At 47.5% G+C, this 12,261-nt stretch overlaps 3 protein-coding genes across 3 annotated transcripts; 2 read left to right on the forward strand and 1 right to left on the reverse strand.

The window, feature by feature from the left end:
- Window positions 1-304: 304 nt before the first annotated feature.
- Window positions 305-730, forward strand: N7532_008803 (uncharacterized protein; the record flags this gene model as incomplete). Its single annotated transcript, XM_056621295.1, has 2 exons — window positions 305-316; window positions 362-730. The coding sequence occupies 2 exons, from the start codon at window positions 305-307 to the stop codon at window positions 728-730; spliced, it is 381 nt and encodes a 126-aa protein (XP_056472101.1).
- A 5,972-nt stretch (window positions 731-6,702) lies between these two features.
- Window positions 6,703-7,620, reverse strand: N7532_008804 (cysteine hydrolase family protein; the record flags this gene model as incomplete). The annotated part of the gene is made up of 1 exon (XM_056621296.1): window positions 6,703-7,620. The coding sequence occupies one exon, from the start codon at window positions 7,618-7,620 to the stop codon at window positions 6,703-6,705; it is 918 nt and encodes a 305-aa protein (XP_056472102.1).
- Window positions 7,621-8,944: 1,324 nt separating this feature from the next.
- Window positions 8,945-9,449, forward strand: N7532_008805 (uncharacterized protein; the record flags this gene model as incomplete). The annotated part of the gene is made up of 3 exons (XM_056621297.1): window positions 8,945-9,249; window positions 9,306-9,373; window positions 9,430-9,449. 3 exons carry the CDS (start codon window positions 8,945-8,947, stop codon window positions 9,447-9,449), a joined length of 393 nt encoding a protein of 130 aa, XP_056472103.1.
- Between the last annotated feature and the right edge of the window lie 2,812 nt (window positions 9,450-12,261).

Here is a 12,261-nt window from a genome sequence, read left to right on the forward strand (position 1 = left end):
AAACTCAATCACAACACTTATCATATTGGTACAATTCTGCACAAATTATCATAGCCTGTCTCAAGTCAGTACTTTCTGTTGGTTTCCCCGCACAGCTGCACGGCCGCGCTGTTCACTATCCTAACATAGACGAACGCCCGACTTGCCTAACTGCTCATCAATAACACCGAATCGAGACTCTGTCGGATCAAATATATATAGGAGGTCCTCTGGAGGTCGCGATCGAGCACAGCAATCTTGTTGAGATCTTCTTCAGGTGCTCGCACATCACTTCTATTCCCACAACTACTACACACAAGTTACTATGGACACCTCGGTATGGCTTCGACTTGCATTGAGAGCATCGGCTGACTGACGGTAGGAGATCCTTCGAACCATCGCGTCGCTGAACACACGAGCAATCCAAGCCGAACGTACCGCCGCAAGGTATGAGCAGGAGCTCGCTAGAGTTCAGCAGTCCCTAGTGAAGAAGGAAAATGATCTGGAAGAAGCTGTGAGGATGGCCGAAATTCTCTACGAATTAAATCGGAAACTGGGGTCCGTGACCGACTACCTATTGAAACAGCAGGAACGTTTGGACGACACAGACTGCAGCTCGTTCGAAGCAATGTTCAATATTCTTCTCAAAGAAGTGGAAACACATGAAGTTAGGCCTGATGGCGAAGCGAGCAGTAACAGTGATAAACAAGGCCGAGCTGGGCATCCAGACGGTATCAGTTCACTGGGTTAGAGTGGTCTGACTGGGATCCGTCTCCCTTAATAAGCAAGCAGCACTACCATAGAGTGACTGTTCATTTCTCTGCGTTAGGGGTTGTTGTACCTCAGATGGACTAATAGGATTGTTTCTCCAAAATGAACACAATGAAAATTCCTGTATAGTGCGAAGACAATTGGCTTCCTAAACCCTTTGGGAATACTCCCCGATGGTGCCGCTTAGTTCCCAAGCCGAAATAGCCTTATATGACAACAAAGGTGAATGTAGCAGGTATACAGTATGAATCATTGCCCTTCAGCCCAAAGCCATTCCTCGATTCCTCTAGTTCTATCCTGAGCACCATTCAACCTGGGTAATCCGCACGTAATTTTTCTACTGATCTCCGAGGTAAATTAACCAATTTGCATGAATCGAATATCAAATAATGATCAACTTTCTTCGCATAAATTGGATTATTCAGCAATTATAATCCCTGACAGCACAATGCCTGGGGAAGGCTCAACTTGCATTTCCTCGCACAACCTCATTGAACCTCATGGTAACCCATTCTTCGTGGGCATGACATTTGTAGAGCGTTTCGCTTTTGAACATTAGGGATGCTTGCTCATCCAGCCACCGCCGGGCCCGGCCAGTCTGGGTCTTGCATCTTTCACACATTATGCATTTAGTTAATGTTTGGTACGAGCGCTCAGACAGAAACCCGCCGCGGTTTTTAAGTTCAAGAAGTTCAAGAAGCGCTCGGGAGCGGCCATACTCCTGTGCTGCTCGTCCGCAAGGGTTACCATCTCTGACCCCAATGCACACGGTTTCAGCGCGAAAAATAAAATGATATTGCATGTTGAAGAGACGACGACGCTTGTTACGATTTTGGGAGGAAATTCGAACAAGACTTGGTGGAGGTAAGATTCGATTCAAGCGGCCGGTAAATTTGTTGATGCGATTGTGGCAACGCTCAGGCGTAGTAGCTAGCAACGAGGGAAAATAATACAATACAGTAACCCCCAGAAGAGCTTAGAGCGACAAAGGCTAGTTCGGTTTGGCTTCGGTCGTTCCAGCGCCACTCCATAATTCCTGCGAACAAGGTCGATTTTCAAAATAAATCTTTGGGAATCAATTACTTCTTGAGGGATCGTGTAACGTGAGAAAATTGGTCGTCTCCGAGGTCATGTTCAAATTGAAGTTCGAAGACCCAACTTATCATTTCGACTAGGATGAGTCATTATTCACGTGCATTTAATATAACTTACTATCTGGACAGCGGCGTAGATACCTGGGCAGGAATTGCACAGAATGGATGTACGGATTCGGAGAACCGCTGGGCGCCTTGGACAGGCGAGGCAGGTTTCACACAGAAGCGGGCGAAATAGAACGCTTAAGATAAAGTTTGGACGAGAGGCGATAGAGAAATTCTACAGAAATGTTTGTGAGACCTCAGACCGTGCACCAACTTAGGACTTTGTATGAAGGTCCCACAACAATAGCCTCGTCTTTCTCCTAGGCAACTATTGTGCAGCTGAGAGCCTGATAAGCTCTCATTACATCACCATTATGCAGTTGATAGCCCAATCTAGCTTTTTGCGTCAACAGGAACTATAGTTGCATGATGTTAATGTCTTTGGGCCATCTATGTGAAGGGCTGAAGCAAGACTTAAATTCAATCTAGCTAGGCCACGAACTGTGTACAAAAAGCTTGAAGAAGAAGATCTTCCCGCGCGTTTTCGCTATGTCAATATGCCAAGGTCTCGTGGCACACGTGACCAATATCGGGCACTGGCCCGTGACATTCAGGCGGTATTCAGTTATGTGATAACAACCTCACCGGCGTGGTCATTTTTATACGAAGTCTCACGTAGCAATCATTTATCCATTCCGATGCCACAGATTTAACAGCCGAGATCGTATGCTCAACGTCCGACATTGTCTTCTATTCGGAGTGTCTGGTCGACAGGACCACTTAGTTGCCACAGTCGTAGCACTCGACTACAATGTGGAGATCATCAAAGCGCAACAGGTCTAAGAGAATATTGGCCATATTCCTCACCATGCTAGGTCGGGGAGCTGATCCACGCGCATCCATAGAGAGAATCCACTCTAGGAGCGATTTCTCCTCATTTGCAGTCAATTTATGATTGTTGGCGCGCGTTTCGACGCGAAAGGGTTGGCCATTGCATCGACGTTGAAGAGTTGCATGAGGTACTTGAAATCGGCGCGCAGCTTCGCGAATCGATGGAATTTCTTTGTTCTGATGAGCCTTTATCGCGAGCTGAATCCTACCCTCTTGCTCAACAGAATTTCTTGAATATTGACTGCGAATTGGAGGCATGGTAGGTTGTTGAAGTGAGGAAGTTGACGCGGTGGGGCACGATCGCGATTTCTGACTCACTCGCTTGGGTGACTCACTCGCTTAGGGATTACGTTACCCCTCGAAGGCTGACTAATAATTCACCCTGTCGCACACTAACTAGTGTAGTGGGGAGACCTCCCCCTACTACATGGTTGCCATCCATGATATGTGACATAGCCGGCAGTATACGGTGGCCGGATAGCTAGTTCTAGAATACACCTTCTTGCACCTCCCCGACCTGACCCCTACATCTGGGCTTCTCGCTGTTTCCTGATTGCTACGCGTGTGTTTTGTGGTGGTTTTTCTGCTGAATCGACCCACACGTCTCAGCGCGTGCAGCCATCGAGCGCTCCCCTCTTCACTAGTTAGTTAGTTATAGGCCTAAACTATTTCAAGATGATAAGAATGTGTCAGCATCGAGGGTCTATGACTGGATTAGTCGTGTACTGGACCGAGGATGTTGTGGGTTGAGACGAATCATAAATTAATCGCTCGAGGACAGGCTTTGCTTCGAGGGGTCGAGTCTGCAGGTAATATTCACCTAGAATTCGCCTGACCATCTAGCTATGATCAGGAGCAGTCATAAATACACAAACAAGGATATAATCACAACAAACAGAAGTAACGTAAACAGTAAACAAACAAACCGTGTAAAGCGAGTAGTTCTGATATATCTCATTCATCTGCGGAGTGCCCCTCGGATGCACACGCACTCATCTGACAGCCTTTTTTTAGAGAGATCTGGCCAGTTGATCAGGTAATATTGATCACAGCCTTGGAAGCTAGGGGTTGAACCGGCTTGACTTCCAAGAGAATGTGGCCCCTCATTTGTCGTCCCTGCAGCCGATTTCCGGATCGTCAGATAGAGCCTGATTTCGACCCGCGTCTAAGCGGGATTTAATCAGTCCTCTGTCAACTTCGTCTATACCGGCATCACTCAAACATTTGTTCAACTCTGGAAACTGTAGATTTATATATCAGTGACACGTTGTTGCCAAGGTCAGACAGGCGACAGATACTTACAAGGCTCTCATAACATTCCTTCATGTGCACTCTGCGTGAAGCTGGTTCCTCGTTGGTGTATTGGGGAAGGCATTCTTGCAACAAATGGACCCTAGACTTATCAAGGCATTGTTCCGCTTGTTCCCTCTCAGGATTGTCGTGTAATTGGCTCTTCAGGTCTGCAGTTGCTGAATTCGCAAATTCGGTAATGCATTTGTCATATGCCTCGCCACGCGCCTCTATATATTTCCTGGAATCTGTTTTTTTGTCGTAAACCCGGCTCGCAAAGGCCAGATTGATAACCATGGGAAGCCACAGTGAATGAATCTTCATTTTTATGATTCGTGCAAGTGCTTAACGAACTATATTCAGATAGGCTTGTTTAGGAGAAGAAACATGTTATAGAAATAGAAATACCACTTACCTTGTAGGTTCAAATTTGGCAGAATTTCTTAAGTTGAGAGTAAAATGGACAATGAGGAGAGCAGAAGAAGGGGCTGTTAACCCCTTTAAATAGAGGGGGAGAAGTCAATGAGAGAATTTAATTTTTCATGTATGGAGTAAAGTTGGGCAACTGCACGATATTCGCGCATAAAATGGTAATCGAAAAATCGATAAGAGACAGTCTACCTACTACTTAATAAGTTCCCTAGAGCCCTTTCCGAATTGCTTACCTCGAGTAGTAGGCAGTGGAGAACTAAGTTCAATAATTGACTTGTATATTGTTACGAACCCTGCAGTGCAACAGTCAACTGCCGCAACTTACTGATCGGCCACCGAGAGCCAACCATTCCCAGGAGCTATACATTAGCTCCGTGTCACGTGCAAACCCTAACACCTGGGCGACCCCCAGACATCCCAGACAAGAACACTCGTGACGCGCGCTTCGCATGTTGATGCCCTGAAACGACGAGGAATAGAACCACCCGAGAAGAAACAAAAAGGTGCTGAATGGAGCATGTGACTTGCTCAGTACCACGAGCAATGAGACTGGTGACGGGCGCTCAAAGTCTGTAGTGTCATTCGATTAGTCCCAGACGTGCAGGAAATGTAAATCAAAAGTTAATATACAAGATGACATCCATGGTCAGGCGGGGAACAATCTCTGTCATCCAAACCTATCTCGGAATGTCAAGGGCGATCAAATATTTGACCCAGAGATCTACCGCCTAACGATATCTGTGTGTCCAGTCCGGGTTGAATTTAATTGTGAAAATACATGCGACAAGCTCTCATACCTTCGGGATCTCCCTCGTAGTCTTGTTCCGGTCGATTATAGTCATCCTAAGGGACTCTGAGTACGTAGATACTCTTGAGCGCACAGTATTACCGATCCTTGAAAAGCATGAAGCCTGTCAGGCGGCACCAAGCCCCCCGTGTGGATTTTGTGGTTTGGCCACGGAGCGAATCCTGCAAATGCCTAATTCTATTATTCAGCAAATTGGCTACACGTTTCTTTCGGTGAGGGTTCATTCTTTGTATGGTAAAAATCCACACTGCTTAAATACTCTCATTGACTCAAGAAATTGCTCAGAAGTTGATAAGAAAAAGCTGTTAGTATATACTTTGCACTATTGAAAATGGGGTGACACTGTATTTCTGCCGAGAGAAGGCATCCTTGCCTCGAGAATGTAGATCCTTGTACTAGTGCGTTAGGATTAACTAACTAAGTTAACTCCATTTTTAAGGAAAAAGAGTCTAGCATGGTTACAAGCGAAATACTCAATATTACAGCTGGAAAATGCACAAATTATACAGTCACGGGACACCGGGCTGTTTGCAGTGTTTAGCAGACTTTGGGCCGTGGGCTTTCGTGGGCTCTGCGGAAGTCCATGTGGAGAGAGGTTATGACTCCTAACTTGACAAGAACGCAGTATGTTACAAACAAAATCGGGGCCCATGGGTCTCGGCAATATTGGCGATGAAATCTCGGTCGGAAAGAAATGGGGGTATTGGGGATGCTATCATCATCGAATGGCAGCCCATCCAGGCGACAGACTTGCATCGCCTATCAAACGAGATTATCTACCCAACAATCCCAATCTGTCTTCTCCGGAAGCAACCTCTTGAAGAGCTGCTTCCCTGACAACATCTGTTTCGCCGACGAAGGTCATGAACACTCCGCTATCACTCTCGACGGAAAAACATACACACTGGCATAATAATTTCGATACGTATGTCACACAGTAGATGAAAGATATCTTCTCGGCTGGGCCCAATTCGGGCATTCTTAGCGCTCGAATGTGCTGCGTACCTGAATGCTGGTGTCTTCAAGGACTCCACGCCGAAATCTCTGAACTACAACGGGATGATCCAGCCCTTTTATTTCAAAGATTTGAGGCACATGAGAAAATCGGTCGTACTAAAAAGAGACATGTGGAGTTGCGCAGTCTGTTCATGGACGCTTATAACCCTGACAGAGCGATAAAGGCCGACAAACTTGGTCTTTGTGTTGAGACCACTGCGCTGAAGGATAGTGAGATTGAGTGCGAACATTTGGGATGTGAAGAGGGTACGGGGTGGATGGCACTGGCAGAATGTGAAGGATTTCAATTAGAGCGCTGTGCTGATGGTGCTCAGTGTATATTTGAGTTCATTGTTCTGCAGCTATGTATATCGGGTTCTTTCTCTCAACGTCTGCTTAGTTGAATTTACCATCCTTGAGAGCATCGCATGTTGTTACCCACCCCCAGCAATTCGCGACATTCCATTCCCAAGTCTCGCTTGCGCTGAAGGGTGTCGTCGTCGCAGATGCATCGCGAAGCAGGATGCAATCATATCCCTTGCTGGCAGCGTCCATCAGAGTACTACCCACACATTGGTCAGTATTCACGCCCGCAAAGAGCAAAGTTGTGATTCCATTTCCCTTCAGAAAATTTTCCAAATCTGAATTTGGGAGACAGAGGCCCGACGTGCGATTCTTGTGGATGAGAATATCGGGCTTCGAGGAGGCTGAAGACGAATGATCGGGGTTATTCGCGCGAAATTCTTGTTCCAGGGGCCCATACAACGCCGTATTCCACGAGTATCGCATCAGCACTCTGCCACCTTCTACTTTCTGACCACCTCCGAGATCCACGGACCCAATTTCCACACCGAGACCTTTGTACAACTCCCGATTCTTGACACGAATCATGCCATCCTGCGAAGGCACTGCGTGGCTCATATCATGCCGAGACGAATCATACGGTCCAAAGGTGCGCATCATTCCCGGCGGCGCATTCCTCAGGTCCTCCTCCGTTAGCCCCCAATTCAGCCAGACAATACGAATGCCATGCCTGCGCGCGGCTTGGATTCCACCGCCAAGCAGTGCTTGCGCAGCTGACTCTGCAGGTGTCGGGTTTTGTTCTGAAGCCCTGGGCCGAACAGCAGGCGACAAGAAGAAATTCTGCATGTCGACAATGACCATCACACTCGTGTCTGGGTTGAGTCGGATCGGATTCGTTGTTGTTTGGATGCTGAGCTGAGTGCCCTGCGCCCCCCGCGACAAATCAACAAGCCCTGTCTCGGCATCGTATGCCCAGAAGTTGGTTGGGTGGTGGCCAATTCGTTCGGTCATCGTTCCTTTTACAGATTGCTAAAGTCAGGGTCTCGGAGGGTTGCAGGAGATGGCGATGCGGGGTTCATCGCAGCCAGATAAACATACCCGCACTAATTGCCGAGGCTCAGGTACCATGTTGCGACGATTCATATTTTGACTAGTTCTTGCGCTAAATATGAAGCTGCGCGTTGAACTACCATGGATGCGTTTTTGGAAGGTGTTTGCTTGAAAAGGTGCCTCTTTCCAGAAATCGGATTCTAGAAGCTACTTGCTAAGTCCTACCAATCGCCAAGACACGCGATTGGTCGTTGGACGAAGAAGATGCAGTTGACGCTAGGGCCGATTTCCACAAATCATCCAGATCCATATACGAGTCAAGAGAATAGTTGCATCGCATCAAGTCGTATCGGACCAACTAGCCAGAAATACGACAAATTGCTGGAGATGATGGTAAACAAGAGGTTCCCCGGCTCGACACTGAAAACTTTCAAGCGCCGCCCAATGGCTGGCTGGTGGAATTATGAGCTGGCGTTGGTATACTCGCGGACGCCCAAGAAACTTGAGATGATCTGTGGTCTATTTCATATTCCCATCGCTGCTCACATCTTACTCCAGCTCCAGTACGATAGATGCCTCGGAGTGGATGCTGAGTACGGAGTCACCCCAGGATTGTGAGACACGAGCCCCACAACACCTTGTCCCGATATCTAGCACATGTTAGGTCACGGGTAAGAGTGACCGAACCGACATTGCATTTTTAGCCCTATTCAGGTACATGGCCGAAGATGAACCGATTATTCACGCAAGACCCTCCACCATTCAGTGGCTGATTGCTTGGGTCGTAGTCAGCGAGCATATACGAACTCCTCGTCAACAACCTTATTTACGAGAAACTCCCACCAGAATACGATATCCGAGATCTTATTGGCTACGGATGCGTAAGCGAGAAGCCAAGAAGGGATAGGGTTGTTCCTGAAATAGGCGTTGCTGGAGGATCCCGTATCCTCAAAAGCCTCAAAAAGCAGCCTTGATGCTACGTCTACTTCTTGGCTACCTTCCCCCGCGACAAGATACGCTAAAATATCAGATTAGATCTCGTATGCGTCCCCTTGGCAGCAACTCGACAACAGGAAAACAAATCCAGCCCTGCGGATCCTGCTCGTAAGTCCAACCTGCGACTGGCTTTCTCGTAGACCATGGGAAGATGAGGCCTAGGCAAAGAAACATCAGACCAAAACATCAAAATCGGCAAGTATAAATATCTGGGCATCCCCAGGTGGAAGGAATCAGAAATCAGAAATTGCCAGTTCACTCTCAACAATAATTAATATCATCCCTCAAAATGAAGTTCTCCGCTCTCGCCGTCGCTGCCCTTCTGCCCATCGCGGCCCTGGCCCAGCCTTTGGAAGCCGCCGACCCGCAGGCCACCGACCACCCCGACTTCGCCGTTGTGGATTACGAAGTTCCTGCGGTGGAGGCTCGCGACCTGGAGAAGCGAGCTGTCTCCGGAAAGGTCCTCGTTGATGGTCTTCGCTACCGGACTTGCCCCAGGACCTCTTGCTCTGCTGTCGGCCAGTATTCAAAGGGCACAAAGATTAGTATCAAGTGCTTTACTCGCAAGGATACTACCACTGTCAACGGAGACGCGTATGTATCATTTACCCTCGATTACCGTGCCAAGATACTGACCAGTTTGAATCTAGTGGATGGGCAAAGCTAACCAATGGATACTACGTTGCTATGGCCTACGGAAAGTATATCACTTGGTCTTGTATGTTCACATCCATTCTCTGTTCCCAAATCTCGACTAACGACAATGATTTCCAGCCACTCTTTACGCTTGCTAGATGGAAGTAAAATGATGTCACACTGGGCTCGACCGGTACCTACTCCTCAACCCAGAGTGAATACTTTATCTGAACTAGCATGGAACGGAAATACAAATTAAAGCAATCTTTCGTATCCGATTTTCTTTCTAAATAATTCCCCACTCCCTTTAGTCGTAATTCAGGGTATGAATAAACCGATCCAGATCTATGCATATATTCAGCCTAGGCATCGAATTCGAATTAACACAATGTATCAAAATGACTTTCCTGACGAGATTACAAAATACCGTGCGTATCTACGGTTATGGGTTACAGCGCCCGGGAGCGTTCGTGTAGGCACGGGAATATCAATCTGCCTGACGACCGTCTGACATGAAAATAATATTAGCCTTTGCGATTATTATTGCGCTATGGAAAAAGGCGCAAAACGATTACATTTTGTTCCTCCGGTGGGATATCGACATCATCGGAGTAAAACTTCTTCCCTAGCAAGCGCTCTTCCCAGTACTCGATTGGATGCTCCGGACGAGGATTGTTGGATTTAGTGACTGAGTCTCGTTGTGCTTCATCCATTGAGTTTGTTTGTTTCACGTGACGAGTGCCCTCCTTTGCTATTGATAGGTGCGAGTGGAAAGAAAAGAGAGAAACAGCGCCGGCTGCCCTGCGGCCCGGGGGGGTGGCTTTGTATGCCGTGGGACCATATGCGTCAGCTCTTGAGGGCGATCATAAACTAAAAAATAAGCACCAATCACATACATTCTCGACTAACCAACAATCTACAGGGTGGATGAGTGTTGATGTAAATTGCCGCCATCCATGGATCAACACCGCCTTCCCATCAAAGTAGCTATAAAGTTATACTGATCGTGAGAAGCAATACACTTACGCCCACTGGATAGGTCAGTCAGCTTGACCTACCGCCTTCATGCACCTATTGTCACAAACTCCGAGGAGGACTCGAGGAAGGGGCGGGATTACCCAAAGGTAGCGAGCGGAGGAAAGATAATGGACGATAAAGGATCTGCGGATTTGTTCATACAGAATTCCGTTATTCTGAATCTATTTTTCGTCGCACAAATTATGTTATAATTGAACTATCCCAACACACTGTTGAATCAGGGTTGCGGGTGAGCGCCACGGACCACGATGACCGAGTCGCTTATTTCAGTAGGGAGTAAAAATCCCCCCTTGGCATTAGCAAACATCGGACGATCAGTCCAGACCCGAAGGCCAGTGTCGAAATTTTGGAAAAGAGCAGCTCGTCCTTGGCCACCGGGTACATCAGTACAAAAAAACGGAGCCCGAATAACCTGAGGCGCTTTCGATATTATGAATTGGCCTCCATAGCAGTGAAAGCAGTGAAACGTCTGGCCCGAAATCATTCCTGTTTCCTAATCCCAGAAATACTGTGACAGCAGCAGCATCGTATTAAGGCGTCTCCCTGGGTTATGGCACTATCCGGCTGGGCATGTAGGAGATCTGCGGCTAGTATTATCATAGTAACAACATTGAGGGGCTGTGAAGTGCCTCTCCTTATAGGAAGATATCGGAATGAGGTTGAGATGGGAGACGGGTGCCAGTAGAGATGATCGTGGAGCGAGCGGAGTTCGGCCCGCTTGGGATGGTCCCTATACTGCGGATCAGTTTTATTATAGCTGGCTTTTATAGGACCGACCGAAAAATACTAATAATTATCAGATAGAGACTTTCTTGGGATAAATAATGGTGCCTAGCAGGCTCACTTATTCTGCCACGTTTTACCACCCACGCATGTTGCCTATAAATACTTCCAATCTCCATGTCATTTCATCTTCTTTCCATCTAACTTCATCTTCTTCACTCCTCCATGAGCTCACTCTTCACTCACCCCTCTTCACTTTCACAACAACTTTACGCCTTCTCTGTCTTACAGGTTCACCTCTTGCTCTCTCACAAGTCCACGGGCGTCGACAACTTTCCCCACAATTTTCTCAAACATCATGGCGGATAATCCCGAAAAACCTCCTGTGCGACCCGTGGCAGCAGTGATCGGCGAAGTGCTAAACAATCCTGCCCTGTGAGTTCTAGAATAAGATCTTTTTAACTGATCCAGACATAATATCTGAAATAGTCGCCTGAACTTTCCGCAATACCAACAGCACGGGGAAGCAATAACGATCCCCTTCCCTGTCGCTGTCACTGGAAACGATGAGAGCCCCCGATCGATAGGCGAGCTAAGTTCTTAGTTTGCTATTCACGTGGCACGTCAAGACCGCCGAATCAAGTGAGATATTCTTTCGTTCCTGCTGACACAATCCGCAATGCGGGAGCTGCTTCCAAGAGCATCCCGTCGTAATGCGCCCGTTCACCTGCATGAGCAGCTAGGCCGTGAGCGCGAAACTGTCGAATTCGCTGCTCTACAGGTTATTAGGACGATATCCGAAACCGAGTGCGCAAAATGCCTCGATGGCCGGGGATCCTGGTCCCGTTGTGTGATAGCGCGGGGCCCTCAACGATGGGTGACGGCCTGCGCTAATTGCCACTAGGCTGGTACTGAAAACTCTGCTTTCTTTTCATTCACCTATCTGGTCATCTACCTGGTCATATATCCAGTCATCAAATTAATTACCTATCTGGTTATTTATGCGACCCTGGAGATTGCAGGTGATGAGTCACGGTCCGGCGCACACTAATCCCCCATTTGACAGTCGCGGAGCAGCGACTAGAAATAGATGAGGAATATGTACTGAGCTGCATCACATTATAAACGTATGCTCACGTGTCGCGAATATTTACCTCGAAATACATAAATGTCCATCATTCGTTTCCGTCCACTTATCACTCCCAACCG

Source organism: Penicillium argentinense (genome assembly GCF_028826775.1).
Source record: "Penicillium argentinense strain IBT 30761 chromosome Unknown utg000009l_segment0_segment0, whole genome shotgun sequence".
Classification (NCBI taxonomy): domain Eukaryota; kingdom Fungi; phylum Ascomycota; class Eurotiomycetes; order Eurotiales; family Aspergillaceae; genus Penicillium; species Penicillium argentinense.